The sequence below is a fragment of the Pagrus major genome, chromosome 4 (genome assembly GCF_040436345.1).
Source record: "Pagrus major chromosome 4, Pma_NU_1.0".
Lineage (NCBI taxonomy): Eukaryota > Metazoa > Chordata > Actinopteri > Spariformes > Sparidae > Pagrus > Pagrus major.
The window spans coordinates 7,100,216-7,125,028 of record NC_133218.1 but is presented as its reverse complement, the minus strand read 5'-3'; the positions used below and the strand labels follow the sequence as shown (position 1 = coordinate 7,125,028).

Sequence of the window (24,813 nt, the reverse complement as noted above, 5' to 3'; positions counted from 1 at the left end):
GCATGTTAAAGAGGAAGTGAATGTCAGAGTGAGGTGGATGGACAGAGGAGGAGGAGAGATATAAAGACTGCCGGAGGGAAGAGATGAATTGCTTGGATTAAAGTGTTATGTGAAACTTTCATTAGACTGATTAGAAAGAGAAAAAACAATATTTTTTTCTTTTTTATTTGTCACCAGCAAAAGAGGTGATAATGATCTTTACTCCAAAGCCCAGTTGTAGCTGAGAGGAGCTAGCTGAGCTAACATGAGCACATCATTTGTTTTTATTACAGTAACTCTTTAAGTGAGGCAACAGAATTTGACTTCTGACTTTGTGTGCTAATCTTCCTGTATTGGATGGATTGCCATGAAAATTAAATACAGCTGGTCTCCAGAGAATTAATCATAATAACTTTGATGATCCTTTGACTTTTCAGCGAGTAGTTTCAGTTAGTCTTCAGCCATTGTATGGATCCCATTGTTGGTCAGTCTGTCCACCACTTTGGGCCAGGCTGAGATGTCTTGAAAAACTGGATGGATTGCCTAAACATTTGACACGTTCCCCTGTAACTACTAAGAGGTCCTAAACTTTTTAACTAGTGTCACTGTTTTAACTTATCCAATACTGCTTTATTTGTGACCAAATACCTGGCAAACTTAGTACAGTCAACCTCATCTGTACTCCATGTTTAGTGCTAATTAGCAAAGGCTAGCATACATAACTAAGATAGTGAGCATGGTAAAAATTATAGCATCAGTGTGTTAGCATTGTCATTTTGAGCATGTTTGGATGCAGACAATAAGCATTTAGCTAGTACTTCTGTGCCTAAATATCACCTCACAGAGCTGCTAGCATGGTTGTAGATGCATGGTTTGGCATGACCCAAATCCATAGTACATACTGATTCTATACAGTATGTACTAGATACTCATTGTCTTAGTATGCTCTTTGGCAGTCCAAAAAGATCAACATACTTAACCATGTTATACTAACAGGTGACTCTGGAGTGTCACTGCTGACCAAACTTCACATATGGACATCAAAATGTTTCATGGAGCTGTTTCACCAACCTCAAAATGTGTTTACATGTCTTCCTGCTATGAGCAGCTCCTCCATTTCCTTTGTGCATTGCATTGTGGGAGAATAGTGTCTATGAACTGAAAACAACCGACTGTTTTTAATTTACTTACCGTCACTTTTCCATTGTGAACACATTACGTACCCAGACCCTGCTCAGATTTAGTATATAGTAAGGACTTGGGACCAAGCTCATGTCTTGCTTCAGGAATTTAATCTGATTTGTTAGTAGTAATACATATCAGATGTTTGTCAGTCCAATAAGCATAGTATATCTGCTAAACTGCAACTAAACTAGCATTAAATTGGTGTCCAGTGGGGTGAATCTATGTTCTTTTAGACAAAGCGTAACTCAAAGTGAGAGTGTTAGAGGAGGTAGTGACAGAGATGGAGGGAGTGTTGCATCATGAAGACTTCACAGCGTCACAAACGACACCCAAAATAGATGTTGTGTAAGGTGAATGATTTATTTAAAGTACAGTGTTCAAAACATTTAATTGTCAAAGCAAAATGAGCACAAATTGGTTAAAAGATGAGTCATTGAGAGAATTTGATGATAATTGTGATAGATTGAGAATGAGTGACAGAGACAACGAAGATGGAGTGGTCGCTGTCAATATAAAAGGAAATGAGAAATGAGAAGACGCAGCTGTGCTGTGTGTGTGTTAACAGGAAGCAGCTCCACTGCAAGGAGATAAGCAATCACTGGCAGATCAATACCACAACAGAACATTACAGTGGGAAGATGAATGTAGTGAGGAGCATCAGGAACAGAAGACAGAGCATGTGAGAACAGGACTGAATGTTATTGACTGAGTGAGATGTCACAGTATGCAGTGCAGTTATTGTTGCTCTTGTAAATGCACAGTGACACGTTTCATTACAGTATGTGAAGAGCACAGTCTTTTTTTATATATCATTATGGAACATGCTTCCCTGCCATCAGTGCTGTTGCCACTGACATTACAACCACGCCAACGCTGTTAACAAGCGGACATGAAGTGATGATCAGTGTTGGTCTGCTGCCATTTTGAACTTTATATCCATTTTCTATGGTGGAGCAGAGAGATTCATTAATAACTTGACTCTTTTCAGACAGTGTCCAAAATGAACATGACTGAAGTTTTCTTGTATCTTGGCAGTTCTTATCAAAAGTCATATTTGGCTGGTGAAATCATAAGAGGGACCATTTCTTGTCCATCCTAAAACATGGTGGATTTCTGTTCGGTTCATCTGCATTTTTCTAAAGCCTCACCTCCTCTGAATGGCTCACCTGTATGGCAGCTGATATATTAACTAAAGCTCACGCTGCTGTTGCACTCATTGTAAGGAGCTCTGGATTGCAGTGTCAGCTGAATGGCTAAAATGTTAAATGTCAACATAAATATTTTAAAGTGCAACTGTGTACCAGGCATAGCAGACAAAAACAGAGAGAGAGAGAGGGCATGAAAGAAGGAGAGAAGCACTTTGAAAAGGCTGTTTTTTTCCCCTCCATCTCTCTTCCCGGCACATGTTCAATTATTAACCGGCCTGACGACTCCGCCGGGATGGAGGCAGAGACAGACATACAGACAGAAGGCGGGGTAGAACGAGGAGATACTTTATCAAACATCCAGCTGTGACTTTAACTGACCTTGTGTCTGTTTACCTTAGAGACATACTGACAGGGACTGATTGATGGGTGCCCCTTTCAGCCTCAAGCTGAAAACTAACTTTTTAGGTCCCAAAATGTGGTACATCAATAAAATTCCCCAGCTGTTTTTGATATTTTACCAGAGAGCACTAATTTAACCCAGACTTTAACACTTGTGTAACTCAAAATATACCACAGCAAAGTAAGCCAATAATAACTCTGCTTTTGTAACACAAGAATGCTCCACTTTGATCCATTAGGAGATTATTATTATTATTTTTTTTTGTGACAGATTAATAAAACAGTCTCCTCCAACCACAGTGCCTGAATCAGTCCAAAACACAGCAGCCCCTCGGTCCCATCGCAGCACTGTACATTGCAGTAGATTACATTACATAAAGCTTTAATGATCCCCGAGCTGAAAGCTGCCGGGTAGTTACATTTATATCAGCGACGAGCCACATTAGAACAAAAATCCTTCAATATGATTTGTGCAGTAGAAACAAAAACGCATCAGACATACAAATGAGATGTGATTGGACTAGATCAGATTATTTGCCTCATTAAAGGCTTAATTCTTCTCAGCCCTCGTCTCCTTCCCCCCGACCAGCAGCAGCAGCAGCAGCAGCTGTAGCTGTGTCAGCCCGTAGAGTAACAGCCACATACATTTTTCATGGACCATACCTCCAGCTCTACTGTGTGTGGCTATATGAAATACTGTCTGGCAGCGCGTCAGAGGAGCAAAAATAGACCCCTGTCTCTGTCCTGATACTTTTTCTTCAAGCCGTGAGAGTGATGGAGCTCCTCCCTTGTTGATGCCTGAGGAGGAAATATTGAGGGTCAGTGGGGTGGAGGTTTGAGCTCGGGGTGTGCACAGCAGCAATCTTTCATTATGTGGACGGTGTGTTTGTGGGTGTGCATGCACACGATTGGTTGCGTGTGTGACTGGGGCTGTAAACAAAAGCAGAACCTATTTACCAACAGTGTTTTAAACAATAAATTATGCATTACTTGTGTTTATGAGGTAAGAATTCTGCCTTTCATTTGGCTCAGTCAACTGGTGCACTTTTTAATCCCAAAATGAGAGAACATTGTTTCATATCTTGTGTTGATGGTCTTTTTCTGTGTTGTTGTCAATGACTGTGCAGTTCTTACAAAGGCTTTCACACATGAATATTGACCTGCTTTAACTGCAGGAACTTTTCTAATAACCTTTAAAGGAACTCAGAGAACTTTCTCTGGATTCAGCCATAATTCCTACTTGGATAAGTGTTAACTTCAGAGTTCAGAAATGGGTCAAGTCTGGTGTTAAAAACTCTCCACTGTAGTGCTGAAGGACTCTTTGACCATAGCTGCTATTAAGAATGATTGAGCCTATTACAACACAACCTCTCCAACAAACAATGAGGGCAAAAAAGCCACAAAGATAATTTGAATAATTTCATTTGTTTGAAAATTGAACCTCTCCAGTCATCACTAATAGCCACTATATTGAAGGATCATGCATGAATATATCGTTTTGACTTCATGTGCTGACAGAAATAGGGCTGTTTTCTGCCTGAACACCAGCTAATGCCCCAAAATATATTCTTCCTTGCACTGTTTTGCAGTATTGTTGATTAACTCCCCCTCTCCTTCTCTCTCTCTCCCAGTCTTTCTGTTTGAGGTCAAAGTTCAACAGTCATCATGGCGGACGAATCAGACATGCGCAATGAGCTGGCTGACCTGCAGACACGTGCAGACCAGATAGCTGATGAGGTACAGTAGAGGACACATATACACCCTTGTGTACACCTGGATAAACATGCTTTTGCACACACAAACACTGATGTTATCTACTCTGATATTGGAAAGAAAGATAATATATCACATTGTGTTTACAGTATAGTATTTCCCAAGGGCTTAAAATATGTAATTTAGTCTGCAACTCACAGTGGCTGCTCCAGCCAAATGTTTCCATGTGATTCCTTGTTGAAGTGGCTGCTAGAGTTTAAAGTATAACTTATAAATCTAACAGCATTTATTTGTTGGCTAGTAACTGTGTACTTTGATGACATTCATCACATTATATATACACTCTTTATATTGTAATTAAGGTCATTATAAAGGATCCCTTCCAACATCAAGTATTAAGACATCCAAAAAAAATCTCTGTATGTCTGACATGATTTTGGAGGAAAAACTATAATTACCACATTCAGTTCCTTAAAATAGCTCCTTCCTTCTCACTTATTAAAGATTCATGAATATATGAATGTGCAAATATTGCTTAAGTTTAAATGCTGGGCAGAATATGTCTCCTCCTTTACTGTAAAGTCCATTCTCAGTGTATGTGCACTCAAGGCTTCAAGTTTCCACATCACACTTGTGTATGCTGAATATATACCAGGTTTGGCTGCCAAACTATGTGATGTCACAAACCATGCTCATAGGCCCGCCTCTTAAACGAGATTTTCAATAAGCACAGAGAAAAGTTACACTTTCAGCAGATGAATGGGAACACAGCTTTCTAGTGTCAAACTATGCACATACATCATTCAACACAAATGCAAACCTTATTTCCATAGAAATTACAGTATGTCATATACTACAATCAACTCATACATGATGAACATTTTGAACAGTGATTTGCCAGCCCAATCCCAAAAAAAAACAGAAAGCAGGTTGTATCCCATGTATTCTTGGACATTTTCATAACATCACAGCTAAGAACCTCAGAGTCAGTTTATATTACCTGCTTTTGTCAATAAATAGTAAATACATTTTTAAAAGTATGTAACTCACTGTGCACTTATAGGTGAAGTGAGAGGCATAACAGAAAGCAAGAAAATGAAAACTGACATTTCAAAATGACCTGTTCTCAGAAGGACACAAATGTATTCCTACAGCCTCCAGGCTGACAGACACATCTGTTTTAATGTGACCCTCCCTTGCTTTAGCAATTTGTTCTCTAAGTCTCTTTCATCAAGCCTGCACTTTTTTAAGGAAGGCAGAACTTTGCCCTTTTTAATGAGTTGAGAGGAGCTCAGGAAGAGCAGATAATTCTGTGCAGCAGAATAATGGAGCAGCTCAAATGGCCTTATTAAACATTCATGAGGAGATAATGCAAGGCCAAAAGGCTCCATGGATGTGACGGGAGGGAAGGGAGGGAGAAATAAGGAAGGTAGGGCTGGATGGATAGATGGATGGAGGGAGCAACAGAGGGGCAGAGGAGAAGCTGGAGACAAGGAGATAACAACGGAGGAAAGAGTGAAATGAGGATTAGGAATGAAAAAGTCTTTGATTTAAGAGATGGGTGAGACTCGGAGGGATCATGCAGAGGGTAGAAAGTTGGCAAACAAAAGGTAGAAATCAGATAATTAATCCTGGGATCAGAGGAGAGAAGAATAATCAAGGCTAATTATATGACTGAGTATCGGTAATCTGTCTTTCTTCACATTTGAATATTGGTCTTTTTCTCTCCTTTGGCCACCTTTCAAATGTGCTTTTTAAACCCTTTATATATTATCTTAATGCACTGTGATGTTTATTGAGACGTTTACAGTAACAGGTAATGTGTGGTATGCCTGCATTCACTCTCTTGTGGACTCTCAGCTAATCATTTAATCCCTCTCTCTCTCCCGCCCTGCAGTCTCTGGAGAGCACTCGGCGTATGCTGGCTCTTGTCGAGGAGGTGAGTCCAATCATCCAATGACACACATCACAAGGCCGGTCCTGCTCATTATATTTGTCTTGTTGACATTTACCAACACCCGTCTCATGCTAATACAGATGGAGCCTGGGATGGCTTTAGAGATTATTGAGCAAGCGTTTTCAGCTGATCAATCAGCTCATAGATCAGTTCTTTAGTACACAGTATGTTAAGCTGTCAGTCTGCCTGCTCAACCTCAGCACTGTTAAAGAGGAGGGACTTGAGCTTTTTATGTTGAGTTGTTGAGTTGAACAGTCTCAACTGATCCAGGAACAAGGAAACCCCTGGACAGCTGACTCTTGACCCTTAACTTGAGTTAACATATCAACAAACTGGGCCATCAAACATTAATGTTAAACACCTCCTGTATCCTATTAAAGATAGGTTCATCATTTACTCAATCCCATGCCGATGGAAAGTTGGATGAGCTTTCGTAGTCCGTAAAACATTTCTGGAGCTTCGCAGCAAAACAGCGTTGCAGCATTCTCCTAAACAGCTGAAGTAGATGGGGACTTGCAAATGCAAAAAACAACCAAAATTAAAAAAAAACTAAAATGGCTCCATACAGCTCGTCCGGTGTAATCCAATTCCCTGGAAGCCCTGAGATCCCAAATATGAATTGAAAAGATGCATCATCTTACACTTTTGCCATGCGATTGAGCTCTTGCACCCACTTCAGATGGGATGCATGCCAGCGCTTTTAGCTCAACAGCTACAGTGAAGATTTTGCGGCAAAGTGTATAAATAAAGTCCGTTCAAATTAATTTTGGGGCTTCCGCACACTTGGATTACACCAGACAAGCTGTATTGAGTCAGTTTATATTTTCATTTAGGTGTTTTTTCTACATTTCAAAACATTTCCCCATCAACTTCAGTTGTTTAGCAGAATGCTGCAATGCTGTTTTTCTGTGAAGCTCCAGAAATGTTCTGTGTAAAAAGATGTTGTGTGTTGGGGAAGAGCTCTGCAGAGACATGACGAAGAGTTTGTCACTGCATGTGGTGCTCTCCTATTAGGCGAAGATGTTCTTCTTATCTATTGCCTTAATAAAGAACTCATCATCATGCTTGTTTCTGTGCTCCATGTAGATCCAGACAGTCTTGACTGCCACATTGTCTGAGGACAACTTACTTGTTCCAGAGCTGCTGAACTGTAGCGTGTTCCTTATCCTTAATTGACACCATTTTGGCATGCCAGGAAAGTTAGCATTAACTTAGTTGTAAGCTTGTTTTGCTGTTTGTTACTGGTTACTGGAGTGTGTGTCGGGCCTCTCCCTCCTGTTATTGGCTCCACACACATGGCCTTGTTCTAACCCCCTGGACCAGCTACCATGTCCTAATGAGACAAAGCTGAGAGCGACAGGGAGACCTGCGGCTGACCTACACAGTGACCTGTTCGACAGACGAGCCTTTTCACTGGCAGTAGCGCAGTGTTTGACCTTTGAAGTTAATGCCAAGGGAATGCCATTTGTTTGTTCCAACAGTTGGTCTCTGATTTCACAATGTCCTATGGTTTCCTTGGGATGCTCTCAGACGGTCGTTCTTGAGTTGAAACCAGTGAAAGACACAGAGACACAAACAGTGACTGAGTCATGTTTTGGCTTCTCATCTCCTCTCTTGTTGACAACATGCTCTTTATCTCTCTCACTAAGCATCTCTCCAGAGAAATAGGCTCAATATAGACTGCAATAAAGCAATAAGGCAGCATGGATGAGAGTCAACATGCCTCTTTATATTGTACAATAGAGTGGTTATGTCTATTATTATCACCACAATATCAGTGTTACCTGAATTAAATCCTCTAATTCTCTGTAATTTTAGTATTTTTTTATTATTTGGTGTTGAAAGTGATTCTGTGTCAGACCGTACAGTGCACCTGTCCTTCCAGTAAACTGTGAGCATGTGCAAGTAGTCCATGACCTCGGTGTTTAAAGGGCTTATAGTGCGCTTAACCTAATGGAATAAGTGGAGAGCAGTGAGAGCAGGGAGCACACTGGTCCAGGGATCTCTCTGAGATCTGTGCAGCGATACCTGCTCATTTAGACCTGATAGTGAGCTAAAACCATGTCAGATAACAAACTCTCAAAATACATGTCTTCAGTTAGTTTTGATACCATGTATTCTGCTGGAAAAATATTTAAGGACAGTGATGGCTTTTAGTTCTCTCTGTGGTGCTGATATCCTGATTATTATCATTATCATTTTTTTTATTTTATCTAAACTCCAATTATTAAACTACAGAACGTAGTTGGACATTTATCTCAATAAATATAACAATTTATTCCATTATCTTCCGTTATCTTCATGGATAGATGTATCCTTGAGTGAAAAAATAGCTTTGTAGATGAATTTGATGAAACCCTTTGACGTCTGGTTTGTGTTCTGTTGTTTTGGGGGCACTTACACTTGTTGTGATTTGTGAAAGTAATTCTACATACATTCATAAAATTATAGTGTTTTAATTAATAAAAACATAACAGAGACTAAGTTGATGATGAGAAAAATAATCTTGTAGAATAATCCACCTCTTCCCTCTTAAATCTTTCTGTCATTTTCTAAAACTTGTCTCTTACATGATCCTTTAAGGATGACACCCACACTGTTATTGCACTGCAGCTCTGATTCTTACTCTTTATTCTATTTCTTTGAATGTTGATGATACAGAAATTAAAGTGTTTTCTACCTTTGTACACAGTAAGTTGCTCTGGTTGAACCCGTCAGCCTAAAACATATGTTATATTATATACCTGTATTATAATATCATTATGCATGGATTATCATTTGAAATGCATGAGAGAGAACAACACAGTGGAATCTATTCAGAAGAAATGCAAATTTCCCAAAAAATCTAATAAACCTGCATAACAAATAATAAAAACCTATTTCTTTGTTTTAGTTTTAAGTTTAGAGTGGTGTTAGTGATTCTGGCACTGTGTTTCTGTTGTATAAAGTATTATAATACAATACTTAATATAGTTTTTTAATATCCACCTCTGTGGCTGCAGGGAATGTCTCCTTACACTTCTTTGGATATATAGTACGTAAAAAATAAACAGGTATTATTGTAATAATAACTGTTGTATAAAAGCCATAAAACACTAGAGTTCATTATTTCCTGGAAACATGGATGAGTCTTTTTATTACTTTAATGTCAATAAACAAAAAGACTGTATAACAATGACAGTAAGTGGACTGAACATAGAAACACTCACAGTGAGTGATGTAATGTGTCCTTGTCTCATGCAAATGTCACCCATAATTCATTCCGTGGACCCGTGTGCGACATGACCTTTATTTTGTAAGATAGCAGGACATGTGGGAGATACTGAGATACCCAGCATCTCAGGACTATACTTATACTGAAGAGTATAACTCACAAACGCCATCTTTTGTTATTGTTATTGCTGTTATTAAATACCGTGTGTTTAAAGCTTGAAAACAGAAAAACACAAGTCCAATTTTGTCGGTTGAAGTTTGACATTTTGGGAAATACATAGGGAATATTTGCTGTCCTGCACAGGCTTAGGGTTAGGTTAGGGATATGAGTGATATTGTACTTCTTATTAAACTCTGAGCACTAAAGCAAATAAATGTTATTTTTCAAAATGTCAAACTATTTATTTTAGTATTAGTAAGTGTTTAAGGTGGCAACTTTAATTTATTTTAATAAATTGTTTTTAACGTGCTGTGATTTGGAATTCATCACTTATTTAGATCGCATATAAAAAACTCAGACCTATTGTAGGTCTGTTTATTTTACATTGTTACCATTTCTAGTATTAAAAAATACATCGTGAATCAGCTATGGAGAGATGTGGTGCTGTGAATACTCAAATTGGAAATGAATTGAACTTTATTGTGCAACACATTTGATACATTTTTCTGAAAAGATCTTATCGGTCTTGATAAAAAGAGATATTGAAGTTCTTATGAAAGCTGTTATCTTCACACCAGGCCTGCAGGCAACAGAAATGAGAAACTACTTGGGGGCCGAGAATGAAATGTGAAGACAGCGGGTGAGAGAGATAGAAATGAAAAAAAAACAAAAGAAAGTGAGACAGAGATGAACATAAGACGGACGAGGAATGAGATGAGGAGAGTGTGCAAGATAAATGCAGAGCTAGAGAGGAGTCTGTGAAGGACATCAAGACCAAATCCGATGCCTCTATGGAACAAAGAAACAGGAGATCTGATTTGCACAGCAGCGTCAGGCCTTAAGTCAGAGAATATATTACACAAGATGGACGTAATATTATATACATGCAGGCTGTTGTAAAACTAGAAACCACCACACTGTTCTCTATGAGGAAAGTACAGCCAATAGCAAAGCATTTAATCAGCCATTTGAGTCTTAAAACTGTTTTTCTTTAATGACAGAAAAAAGTGGATTTGCATTCAAAGTGGCTTCTCACAGGGGATGTGTTTTCAGCTGTTATAGTTGTAAAGAAATGTTGTCTTGTTGTTTGCTTTCTTGCTGAGAATTAGATAAGAATATTGGTACCATGAGCACATTTTTTTTACGATAAATATGAAGCTATGCTAGCAGCTGGTTAGCTTAGCTTAGCCTGTATTCCCTTAAGCTTTTCTTAAGGTTATTTATGCAGTGCAAAGTAACAGTGATTGTGTTTACAATGATTGTAACTGGTACAGACATAATCTTGAGGTTTTTTTTTTTTTTTGGAAATGCCTTTAATTAACCTCATCTTTAAGGCAGAACGCAGTTTAAGAAAAAGCATGAAGACAACATTACTTCCAACCGTATTAGTCGAAGTAAATGTGCTTAAAACTCACATTTTCAAAATAGGCTACTTTATGTCAGCACTGCTGTTAATCATAGAAATGAAGAACAAAGAAAGGTCATTTCCTGGATGGAAAACTATCTTGGACAAAACTGCTAAAAACTAATCAGGTCCTTTCTGGAGACTGTGTGACTCACTGTATCACAGCAAAGTGTGAAAAAAAGACCCGTGTGTGTGCATGTGTGTGCACGTTTAACTAGCCATGCAGAAAGATATGATGTCATCCTACTGGACTATGCCAGTTGGCATGGTCAGATATCCTGTCCTGTAGTTCAGGAGCCACGGCTGCCCTCCCTTGTCTGTAATTTCCCACCGATTCTTCCTGGTAAAACAAGCAGTTATATAGCTGGTTTTGAGTCTGCAAATATTAGGTCTGCTGAAGTGTCTGTGCTGAGGATTCTTTAATTATCAATTATTTGTCCACAAGTCTCATGTAAATAAACTGCTTTTCCAATTCTAACGTGACTTTTAGTCACCCGGAGAACGCTTTCTGAACCCACATTGATCAGCAACAATTTAACTTCACAGTGACACAGATCCGTGGCCACTGGCAGATGTCTCTGGCAGACAGTTTGATTGATACTAATATCAGTGGCATGCCTAACTGGCCTCCAGCACTGCTCTCTATCTATCACTGCTCCAAGAAGGTCAGAGCTCACTTTGATCCAAAATAGCTGATGCATGAACTGAACGGCCTTTGGTCTTTAATATGTGTTAGAGAAAGCCTCGGGCTCATGGAGAGCGCAAAGCTGTTGTTTTGTTGTGTGCGTTAATGTGGTTATCGTGCGCCTACTGAAGTGTGTTATTATGTGAAGCGCACAGAAATAACAGCGTATGAGTCTGCATGAATGTTCATGTTTTGTGTGTGCCTGTGTGTTTGAGTGTGTGCCAACTCTGTAAGCCAAATCAAAATGTTACATGACTGGAGCTTTGTCAACAAATCTGTGGTACCAGCCCAGTGAACATAACAAATATAGCACATGCCATTTGGTGGACGAGTTTATCCCAGGAATCTGTGCGGGATCATGCATCAGTATATTTGTGGCATTTTGGTGGTTATATTTATTGGTGTTGGATGTTTTTGTTTAAAAAAAAGAATCCACATATCAGCACATTCAATTAACACATTATCTCACCTTTCTTTTATTAAAAAACGCAAAGCCTAAAATGTAACATTTTAGCTTTTCAGGTGCTGGTGATGGATTTACGTTTGGACAGAGCCAAGCCAGCTGTTCATCCTGTTTGTAGACTTTGTGATAAGCTCAGCTAATGGTCCCCCAAACTAGCTTCATATTTAGCGCACAGAAATCTATGAGAGCAGTATGAATCTTCTGTCTGACTTTTGGCAAGAAAGTGCATTTCCCAAAATGTCAAAATAATCTGAGGTCAAGCTGTCTCAGTGGTGCCAGAAGAGATCAGTCACACTCCAAAAAGTGATTTCAAATTGTAATTTGACCCACCTCTGCTGCCCTGATAGCTCTGCTCTGTTCTGCTCTGTTGACCTTCACTGATCTGTCACATTTATTCCTCTTTTCCCCAAATTCTCTTCTTTTTCCTTTTCCCCCTCTCTCTTTCCGTCTGTCTATCTGTCAGAGTAAAGATGCCGGCATCAGGACTCTGGTCATGTTGGATGAGCAGGGAGGTAAGTTGATAGGGAGAGATCACCAAACACTGTCTCTCTAACATCTGTCTTCACTTTAAATCTGCTCTGCTATGATTCTCTCTTTGCAGCTATTTTTTGCACTATAATGGGAGGTTGTCATCAGCAGTATGTCCAGTATAACACTGTACAGTCCCAGTCAAATTTACAGCCCAAGGGACAACGACCTTTATAGTTTGATAATTACTAAGGCAGAGGAACAGTTGACATCTGTGTGAGCTTCTGCCAAGAACCTCAGCTGCAGTCTGAGCTAATTTAGCTAAAAATGATTATACTGGAAGTGCCTGTTGAGCTAGCCTCCTGCACTGCCTCCCTACTGCTACACTTTTATGCTTACTGTATTTTTCAGGCAAATGCATAAATATTGGCTTAATCTTACTGATTATATTTTAGCTGCATGTTTAGTGCTTTAAAGCAGTAGAACAAGAAGGTAAACACACTCTCTGAAACCTGGTTGTCATGTTCATAAGGAACTCTTTACAGATATTTTTTCTGATGATAGTTATTAGCATGCTGGGGAGTATGTGATGACCCACCTGCAGCACTTCTCAGCAAAATTAAACCTACATTAATACAAAATATGAGATAAATTGGTGGAAGGAGCAGATAGACATGAACAGAGTGGGACAAAAGTTGCTTAGTTTGCTCTACCAGCCAGTTTAATGTTGTACTTTCAAAGCCCCCTTTTATTCTAAAAATCTTTCTTCACAGCGACAAAGGTCACACAAACTCAACTAAGAAACAACAGTTAAACAACGTTGTTAGAATTAGTAAAGCAAAATGTGTCCAGGTGACATGACATTTCAGTTTAAATGATGCCAATACATAATGTAAAGGTTTATATTAATCGAATAAGTAATAAAGTAAAATAAGTAATATGTTTAACTGACTAGTATATCTGGTGCTGACTAGCGAGGGCAGCGACATTTGATTGACTTGTCGACTAATGTAGCAAATTGTGAGTTTGATCCACACAGCAGTCGAAATAAAGTATAGAAACACACTGAAGGAAATTCCATATTTCTACTGTTTGTACCTGCATTAAAGTTGCTGTTGTTTTGTGGATACCCGTGTATATTCAAGGTATATTAAGTGCGGGGATCGTCTAGTCATAGCATGTGTAGAGGATGTGTGTGTATGTGTATTACCAAAGGCTTGTGCTCAGCTGCATGCGTGAAAGAGCAGCCTAATTGGCCTGTCAAAGGAACATATAGCCTGTTTCCCCTCTCTCTTTGCCTTCTTCCCCCCCAAGAGGAACGGCTGCCACAGTGAACTGCCCACTGCTGTTAGCACAGGGCAGCAATCAATTCGCAGATTTGAATTACCTCTGCCTCTCAGCAAATGTCCTCTTAACCTGATCCCCATCTGTCTCTTCCTCTTTCTGTCTCCCTCTTCTTCTCTCTGTTTCATGCTTATTCTCTTCTTTCCCACCAGCCTCTGCTCTCATCCCCTTCACTTTTTTCTCCTGACCTCTATGTTCTTCTTTCTCCTGTTCCGTTTCCTGGAGATCACTTTGGTTACAATAATTATGAAGCTCTTTCTTGTCTTTCTGTTGTGTCATTTGTTCTCTCTATCCTTCCCTTCTCCTTCCCGTTTACAGTGACTACTGAACTACACAATTCTCTACCATTGGAGGCTCTGACATATTTTACATCTTTTTTTACAAGAATTTCCTCTTATATTGCTAAAAGATTTTTTTTAAAAGACTCATAAGTAATAGCTTTCCAAGCCTGTGGTAATTGATACAATCCCTTTGAGTTGTAAACTAGTGTGAAACTAATCCCTCTGCCCTTTACACATACACACACATACATAGGAAGAGATTTGTCATTTCTTGCAGTGATGTATTACCTGTGGTGGAGGTCTCACTGCAGCTAATGAGTCCCTCCCTGCTTGGCTGTTACATGCATGTTGACCTGAATTACACTTCAGTCAGAGCTGATGGATTGCAGCTCCGCCTCAGTGAGCCCGGGCCAGGAGCAACTCGCAACGTTTAGCACAAAAAATTGGTTTGTTTGTAGCTTCTGCAGGCTGAAAATGTACAAGGAGTGTGGTTGATTTTTGTTCAGAATAACAAGTGTCAATCGCAGTGTTATCATGTTTTTTTGTTTACCACTTTATCACTGTTGGACCATTACAGCTTGTCCCCGTGACTCTCGTCTTTTTCTGTTACTCTTACATCAATGGACAATGTTGACAACCAAAAAATAGACTCACTGACAACCCAGCAGTTAATGTCACAGTGCTGGTAATGAGTTGCACATATCAGTGTCTCATTTGCATTTGACACTGTGAGTAAATTGAATTTAAGAGGTGGGGCATAAACAAAAACATTGGACTCCGGGATAATGTAACTATCATATAGGTTTATATTATGGCCACCAGTTTTAACTATTTAATTTTTGTTTCTGAAAAATCACATTTTGGCATGGAGGACAGATCAAAATACTACAATACCCATGATCCTTGGCCACTGTTGCCATAGAGAAGGAGCTTGGCAGAAGTGCGAATCAAAGTACAAAAAAAATTCTAAACACAACGGTGCAGTTGAGAACAAAATATGGGGCCATAGTTACCGAATTAATCCAAAATTGATCCAGAGTTTAAACCTGAATTGAGTTTTCTCAACACTGTAATCTTCAGCTTTCTCACATCAAGTTCCTTCATTTCTCTCATATTGTACAAAAATGGAAATATAATAATAATATGACATAGCTCCAACAGACCTTTTTAGTAGACATCTTGACATGGAAAAGATTCCATTTAGTTGCTTCAGTTTCAGAGCCCTGATCTTGTGCCTTACTGAGACACTTGAATAGAACAAAGCATCAACAATATTATCAGTAACAGCTGTGGTTATCCTCCAACAAGTGAAAAGGGCCTTTAACACTCACTCCTCGCTGATTTGAACCGTTCTGCTTTCTAACTGGCTAAAGCTGTGACTGACTACAAGAAAGGACAGGAGGGCTTCACACTATAATCCACAGACGGAGGGGAGGAAGCAGGTTAAGTCTGAACTGGCTGTCCGAGGCTCAGGAGATAAACAATGCCTCCCTCTCTGTCTCTCTCACGTTCCTCCTCTACTCAATCCCTCGCTCTGCCGGGGATTACTGCTGGAGGCCATTTAGTTGTCGTGTGTAGCACTCTGTTGGTAAATTCCACTTACACGTAGTAGTCGATTTGTACCTTATAGCTAGCTGATAACATTCATCTTAATCCTTTCTCCTGATCCTCTCCCCTTAGCTTCGAAGATCTCTCTTTTCTCTTTGGAAAGTTTCTTCCATTTATGCTGCACTCAGTATGAACTGCTCTGGCTTTAGAGTGTAAGACAAGTGAAAGAAGAGTGAGTTGAGTCAGATTAAAAACATTTATATAGTAAAAAGGAGCAAATGGGAGCTAAGGGAATTATCTTAGATGCCTTTCCAGTAAAATGTAAGGAATTTGTTCAGACTCTGTTTATAATGAAATGACAGAACATATTGTTCTTCCTTCCCAAGATAAAGGTTGCCAAAAACTGATGTTTTTTAAATGTTTGCATCTTGACCATGATAGCAGAGGTTGATACAGCTTCTGCTAAGGTCAGTGACATAATTGCACTCTGAGCAAATGTGTTATTTCCTATCTGCTTCTCTACAGTTTTGTCTGTTGTTTGAGGCCTCCTTCTTTTGGCAGCTTCAGAGAGCTGTAGACGTACAGAGATTTCCTTTACAATAGGCCTTGGTTGTGGATCAGTAACACTCGTTTCTATAGATCTTGAGCCAGTGTTATATGATCATCTGTGTCCTCTGCACTACAATGTGACTAATCAAACCTGAGGATTCCTGGAAGAAACAATGCCCACTGATGGAGATTACTGCTATCCTGTCCTATCACCATTAACCGGCCAGAGAGGGGATCTGACCTTGAATCTGAGCTTTTTATAGCTCTGTGACCGTCTGAGTAAAGAAGCATTGGTGACTTCATGGGCCTGAATGATGCTTTTCATCACATTCATGAAATACTCAGATCAGCAATATGTCGCTTTGGATGGAGGTAGGAAACAAAAAGCTGATGTAGAATCCACGGCAAGAAACTCACATGCAGAGCAATACAAGACGAAAAACGGAAGTTCGTGTGCCAACAGCAATATCCACCTACTCTTAAAGCTTGTTGCCCGCTTTGCCTTCTGCATCTAGCCGAAACACTTTGCCTCTTGCACTGTAGTGTAGAGCGCCACCCCTCGGAAATCGAACGTGTTACATTTATTTCACTCCTCTCATGCCTTTGTCCTCACCAGAACAACTTGATCGTGTGGAGGAGGGCATGAACAAGGTGAACGCAGACCTGAAGGAGGCCGAGAAAGATTTAAAAGATATAGGACAATGCTGTGGTCTGATATGCCCATGTATTAAAAAGTAGGTACCGGCCAGGAGCCCCAAGCTCTTGCCTGTCCAGTGCTGGTGGTGGTGGTGGTGATGTCTGATGTCTCTCTTGTCACAGTCAATGTCTTTTTTTGTCTCTTCTCCTTTGTCTCCCCTCTCTACTCCCCTCCCTTCCTTCAACCTGCGACTTCCTTCCTCCTCTCTTCTCTTCTCATGTGCTTTCGTTCTTTTGCTGGGAAAAATGACAATGTGTTGGTAATCAGAGCAACTGGAACGCATCGAGGAGGGGATGGACCAAATCAATAAGGACATGAAGGATGCAGAAAAGAATTTGAACAATCTAGGACAGTTCTGTGGTCTATGTTCATGTCCCTGTAACAAGTAGGTGCCGCCTGTGTCGCCTGACTGCATGTGTTTCAGTGCCTGCCACTGCCTCTCTATCTGTCTGCCTGCTTCTGGTGTATAGAGCATGGTGAACCATGGTGTGAGCAGTCAGGCCCATAGCCCCAACAACACACACTCGGAACAGGCACCAGCACTGCATGCATGTGTGTGTGCATGAGATTGCGTGCATGTATGAACAACACACATATCCGTACAACAGGTCCGATGCCACTTTATTTGCCTTCTTAGCTGTTGTCCTCAAAAGCCCTTCATTCCACATTGGATGAGAGATTCTCTTCCAGCAGGTAGCGGCATCAGCAGGGATCTGGGCCACGACACCCACCGACCCCTTAACCCCACCCGAGCCCCCACCCTAACACCCTGCAGCATGAAGCCTCATGCTGTGTTCAAAGTCCAACCAAAGAATAAATCAACTAGTTGCCTTCTACACCAAATGACTGATTTGAATTTCATCCATTTTGCTGCCCTTTGGAAAACGATTAATGTTGGTGTTTTACATGTTTTGATGGGAATTCATTGATTACATCGAAGTATATTCATACTATATGTTGATATTTGCAGCTAAGCATTCTGATGAGTCTGTCAAATCAGTCAGGATAGTTTGACCTTTTTGTGAAATATGCTTATTCTCTTTCTTGCCAAGAGTTAGACAAAATGATGGAAACCCCTCTCTTGCCTGTATGATACATATGTGGCTGGAGCCAGCAGACAGTTAGCGTAGCATAGCACAAAGACTGGAAACAGGGGAAATGGCTTGCCTGGCTTGCTCAAAGCTAACAGAATACACCTACTGTGAGTGGTAGGAGTCAAATTGTGATTCTTAAGGTTGTTTTTTGCTCTGGACAGCAGCCAGTGGGCTGCAAACGGTAGCCACATTGTTAACATAATACCACAGGGTTTACCACAACGCAAATTGTTTCCCGGCTTTCACTTAAGTTTTTGTACAAACAAACAAACAAGATACAACTTGCCAACTAGTGAGCTTTGAATTTGCTGGTCTGCATTTTTTCAACCTTTTAAAACATTTTTTGAACAGAGCAAGGCTAGCCATTTTCCCCTTTTTATAGCCTTTGTGCTAAGCTAAGCTTGCAAGTTTGCTGGTGGTAGTTTCATATTTAGCACACAGCATACAGATGCATTGATTTCAATCTTCTCATGTAACTCTGCAAGAAAGTGAATAGGCGTGTTTCCCAAAATGTTGAACCATTTGTTTAAAAGTTTTTTTGGGTCCTAGTTCTTAGATGTGATTTATTCTTGAATGTATGCTATTTTCTACACTGTAAAATCTGACAGAGTGACTTCACTTAAAAAAAGATAGCAGAAACCAATTACCTCAGAGTACCTCAAGTAAAGTAGACTAATAATTTGAAGTTGTTAAAACTTCTACTTATTCTTCTACTAATTCCTGAGATAATCGGTTTTCTGACTTTTTAAACTAAAGTCAACTTGTTTTAAATGCCCCACATTTTTAGATGCTGCACACAAACTATACATTGCAAGCAAGCCTTAATATGTGACAGGGTGTCTCTGTACTGTACTGTAATTACAGATGTGAAGCTGGCACAACAGCATCAGTCCAATGCAGTAACTTTATAATCATCCATGTACAGTAAAAATACATGTTGTGGCAAACAAGCTAAAAAAAAAAAAGTCTAACACACCACTTGGTACATGACCCTCATATTACGGTTGTAATGATAGAATGTCTCAGTTGGCCCCTGCCTCTCTTCCCTCAGGCCGGTCCTACATAATGAAATATCATACAAGAGTGAGGCAAACTGTTTTATGGGCACACACAACATTGGGTGCTACAATTTTGAATATTAAAGCTCTTAAATTCTACATATGTAGTTCGAAAGCTTTGATATGACGGTGGATTCCCAATGCCAGTATTGCCAAACTCCTGTGTGATCTGTTCTCTGGCCCTCAACAGCCAAACTATGGCCACTGAGTCATGTCTGAGCATACTATACTCTGGGACCATTACATGTACTGTATACAGCTGTCTATCTCAGAGCTATAGAAAATACAAGTTGCTGACAAATCAAGAAATAAACATCTATATTTATGAAATAAATTCCTATATTTTTTTAGAGTTTGCAGCAAGAGGTTTCTCAGATATTTTTCTTGGAAATAATAAAGTGATTTTTTTAACAATGATTTTCCCAGTGCCATATGTAGAATACACTATTGTATATCTAAAATTCAGTAAAATATAGCGTGCAGTTTTTTTTTTGTCGTGTTGAGGAACAGAAAGCAAACAGAACCAAAAAAAAAACCCTTGTTTTTCTAGGTAAGATCTAACCTAGAGTGGTAAATATTAGTATTTCTTTCGCTTTGCCTTTCACTGTGTACTACCACAATTTTTATATCCATAATTCATCAGTAAACATTTTAACAACAGACAATTCTTTTCTCTGAAACAGGGCTGAGCAGGATCTTGACAGTAATCTGCTTTATTTGCATCATAGCCGTCATTTTGTCGGAGCTGCTGTCAGTTTTTTTTTGATAGTCACTACCCAATTTTGGATTACATTTTTATCTTCTGTGTGAAGGTATAATAGGAGTTTGCTGCCCCCATTTGGTCCATTTTTGGTCCTGCTTCATATGTGATTGTTTTGGGTTCAGATCTTGTCTATTCTATAGCTCTTTGGTCCTCCCCATCATGAACCACTTGTTATGTAACCCTGTGGTTATGTCATGTGTCTCATCTGATCTAGACTCTTTTTATAAGGCAGCCCTGGGTCAAATAGCAGAAGAAAAATAATTCTTGCTTGTTATAAACTGTCTGCAGCACCTGATGGGTGTGGTTTACCACCTCAAGACAACAGTGGTGCATACAATAGTTGTCTTTTATTGAAAAGTGAACAAATAAAACTTTCAAAGGTCCCATATTGTAGAAAATGAGATTTCCATGTCTTATTATAAAGGTGCTATATAAATACTGTGAAAGTAGCAAAACTCAGGCCTGTGAGAGCTGACCAATCAGAGCAGACTGGGCTTTTCAGGAGGGAGACTTTAAAGAGACAGGTGCTAAAACAGAGCGTTCGGACAGAGGGTGAATAGAGCTGCTGCAGCAACAGACAGGACAAATAATGTGTTTTTTGGCCATTTAAACATGTAAACATTTTCTCGTAAACACCCAAAATAAAAGTATGAACCTAAACATAATACGGGACCTTTAAAGAACTTAAACTTTGTTCATTATGTTGTCCTCAGTGGTGACCACCACTCGTCAGGTACTCCAAGCATATAAAACAAATGCTAAGAATTACATTTGCCTATTTGACTGTATACAGTGTATCATCCTACAGACTGATCCATCCAGATGAAATGAAGGGCTGATCACAGCTACTGTAATACTTAGCCTCACATGAAAAATGATCTCCATTCACTTTTTCTTCCCCATTACAGATCTAACTATTCAGCTTTCTTTTAGTGGATACAGCATGTGTCTGATCCTGTTCCTCTTTATATGTTTCCCCCTCCCATGTCAAACATTGTGTAATTTGTCTCTCTGTCTTGCATGTCCTGTCAGTCTACATGTTTATATGTATGTGTTTGTGTGTGTCCGGTTATTATGTTCTGTGTTTGTGCTCTTTTCTATGTGCTTGTGGGAGACAGTTTCTTGAGTCTTCAAAGGACCTTAATAACTCTCTATCACAAGACACATACTGTATGAGCTTATTGTGATCGGATCCAATTGATCTGCTTGTTAGATCAATTATTCACTAACAAATTGCAAATGCATGTATGAAAGTTGATCATACGTGGCTGGCATGTTGCTTTTAGCAGAATTGGCTTGACACTTTATTATGCCATGCATTCTAAACATATATTCATGGACAGTATATGTTTTGATAGTGAATTGCTGTAAAACATGCACTTGCATAGACGCACATATACTCATTCACACTCCACTGCACACACACACACACACACAGTATAACACAGACTGACCAGCTACACTTCCTTTCACACCCACAGTACATTGAGTCTTGGTTACATTCACAAACTAGTAAACAAGTTCACACACATGCATGTACATGTACAAATACACAAACACAAGCACACAATATAACGGTCCGACTGGCCCTGACTGAAATGTGTGTGTGGTAGGATTAAGGGCGGGGGCCAGGCCTGGGGAGCGAACCAGGATGGAGTGGTGAACAGTCAGCCAGGGGCTCGAGTGGTGGACGAACGTGAACAGATGGCCATCAGTGGGGGCTTCATCCGCAGGTAAGAGTGTGTGTGTGTGTGTGTGTGTGTGTGTGTGTGTGTGGGTGTAGGTGTGTGTGTAGGTGTGTGTAGGTGTGTGTAGGTGGTGTGCTTGGTGTTACTCTGTGTCTGCATAAGTGCTTATGTATGATTGTGTGTTTGTGTGTGTTTTGAGTATGTGATTCTGTTTACATTCATTATTCTACAGAACTGTGATCCTGGAACAGGTTGTCCATTTCTATTTTGTTTCACCATCAGTGTGGATGATATGTTACTTGATAATCTGTGTGTTCATATTATTTGTTGCTGAAACAACACAATTTCCACTTGTGAATCAAGGAAATTTAATATCACTTTACTGTGATGTATATTTATACATATGAATCAGTTGTGAATCATATTCCGAGAAATATTATCAACATTGAAGGATCAAACTCTGAGTCAACAAGGTGAGATGATGAATATTCAGAACCTAAAGAAGTAAAAAATCTACAAAAAGCAACACTTAGAGCAAATTTATGCAGCAGGGCTTCATTTTTTTATCATCTTGTGACACTCAGATCTATCTTGTGACCTGCTGGAGGGGTCCCAACCCTCTGTGTGGGAATTAATGTGAAACATGATTCAAGGCTCATCGATCCTATTGAATTATCAGGGTTTCGTCCTCCTCAGTGCTGTCCATGGTACTGATCCTTAGACAGCCCATATCATGTATAAGATGATGCAGGTTTTGAGTTGTTTTGTACATTTTAACCTTTAAATGTCAGATTTTCTCCTTAAACGTCACAATATTTGAATTCCAGGAACATTGTGATTTATTTGTTTGGGGAATTCATATAAAACATATTGTATGTATTCATAGTGGATTGTACTATACTGTACTACATAATCTTTGGCCTATAACCAGTCCTACTTCCTCCTCCTGTGTGCTCCAGGGTAACGGATGATGCCAGGGAGAATGAGATGGATGAGAACCTGGAGCAGGTGGGCGGGATCATTGGCAATCTGCGTCACATGGCCTTGGATATGGGCCAGGAGATCGACACCCAGAACCGCCAGATCGACAGGATCATGGAGAAGGTACAGAACCATGAGCCCTGCCATGGTTATATATAGGATTGTAATTGGTGGGAGAGGATGCTTCCTTTCTAGAGAATTGCACGACTTTGATGTAGTTGACTCATCACCATTCTGAATTCATACTTATTGATAGAAGCAAGTCTATTTCAGGTGTAAGCAGGCAACAGCCTCTCCTAGTTGGTGGAGCAGAAAAACAATGTTTGATCCAAGGTGGACAAAGATAGTACCAACAGAGTCTACATTTAGAAGTGTGATGCTCCAAAATGTTCAAGGAGAAAATACACTTTTGTCTTATTTATAATAAGATGAATAATAGGCTGCAAAGGGCACCAGAGTTTCCAGACTACGTTGTGAAATTACAGAAAGCAGGAAGCTATAGGGGCAACCAGAATGGAGTTTGATTCATGCATAGTCAGAGACAGAAATTGGGAATTTAACAGAATGTCAGAACTGTTGGTACATATGTACAGGAAAGGCAACAAATCTAGAAAAAATGGCAGCTAATCTATAGAGTATTTAGCTGATATTTGGCATGGATTACATGCTCAGCATTAGGCTATGTAACAGCGGATTCAGCTGTGCTGACTTTGAGCAGATTTAGCCTGGGTTTGACACAGTAATGGAGGAAATCTGATTCACATGCCAGTGAATAAAATCTGGGTTAAAATCTGGGTGTTAAACATCCCAATTGTGCACAGTGTCCATTAGTTCAGCACATATGTCTTCATTAAAGGATACTGCCTCTTTAAACCTGGTGTATTTCCCATGAATGTGGCCTTAAGACTCTATGGGCTGTGCTGTGTTTGCACCTGAAATGGCCATTATGGCTAATTGCGTAGGGATCTTCAAAATAAAGCGAAATGTTCCTTTAAAATAACTCCCCTCCCTTTTTCAGGCTGATTCCAACAAGACCAGGATTGATGAGGCCAACCAGCGTGCTACAAAGATGTTGGGCAGTGGCTAAACTGCAGTGAAAAAGTGCTTTCATCCCATTTAACCCCATTCACCTGAAAATAACAACACCAACCAAACCCAGCCCCCAACACCAACGCCCAGCTCTACAGCCCTACAGCCCTATGCTCGACAGCCGGCGCTGCAACATCATGCTTTTATTGTGATACTTGTAGAGGTTTGCACACATGCACATATCATACCTCCCTCTGCCCCTCCTCCCCTCATCTGGCCCATCACCTCCATCGCTTCCCTTGTTGTCAATGTTGTTCTGTGTTGTCGCTCTTTTGATTTTGTTAAAAAATAATAGTTCCGTCACACATCGCCCACTCAAACTCTCTCCACACTGTACATAGTGCTTCTTAAATGGCTTCATTGATGTAGAGATCATTTGTCCTGTTTTCTTCATCACTCTTTTTTTAAGCCTGTGTGTAACATAAACTGTATGTACACCTTGTTCCATGATGTCCTTCACCCATGTCAGTATTCTGGTGTTGTCCATGTAAGACACACCGTGTATCCATCGGATAAGATGTAGTGATGCTACATGATAAGGCCACAGTGATTTGCCATGAATATAGTGAACATATATCACTCACAGCTGGTAACCAAGACCACTGTTTAAATACAAAGTCATTTAATGTAAACATGGAGCCGCTCAGATCTCAATAACATAGCAGAGGAAGGATACTCAGTTAAGTCTCTGGAAGTATTTGAGCCATTTGGATGAAAAGGTGGCTTTTGATCCTGACTGTATTTTACCAACTCTATTAATGGAGCAGTATTCACGCAATTAGATGCTATTGATTGTATAGTATATATCTTTTCCTCAGGGAGCTAAATCTGACCATTCAGAAGTGAAGGGTTGAATATTTAATTGATTTGTTTTAATTCATAAAAATGTTATCATAAGGCTCAGTGTATGTGCAAATATTTGCATTTGTTTGTTTTCTGAACGGCA

The 24,813-nt window shown here is 39.8% G+C and overlaps 1 protein-coding gene across 2 annotated transcripts; it reads left to right on the top strand.

The window, feature by feature from the left end:
- Positions 1-4,376: 4,376 nt before the first annotated feature.
- LOC140994923 (synaptosomal-associated protein 25-A-like) lies at positions 4,377-23,865 on the top strand. 2 transcript variants are annotated; one of them, XM_073464766.1, is made up of 7 exons: positions 4,377-4,448; positions 6,322-6,363; positions 12,771-12,819; positions 17,462-17,579; positions 21,723-21,842; positions 22,757-22,901; positions 23,797-23,865. In XM_073464766.1, exons 1-7 carry the CDS (start codon positions 4,377-4,379, stop codon positions 23,863-23,865), a joined length of 615 nt encoding a protein of 204 aa, XP_073320867.1. The 2 variants fall into 2 exon arrangements, with proteins under 2 accessions (XP_073320867.1, XP_073320868.1); XM_073464767.1 differs by lacking the exon at positions 17,462-17,579 and adding an exon at positions 17,114-17,231.
- The last annotated feature ends 948 nt before the right edge of the window (positions 23,866-24,813 follow it).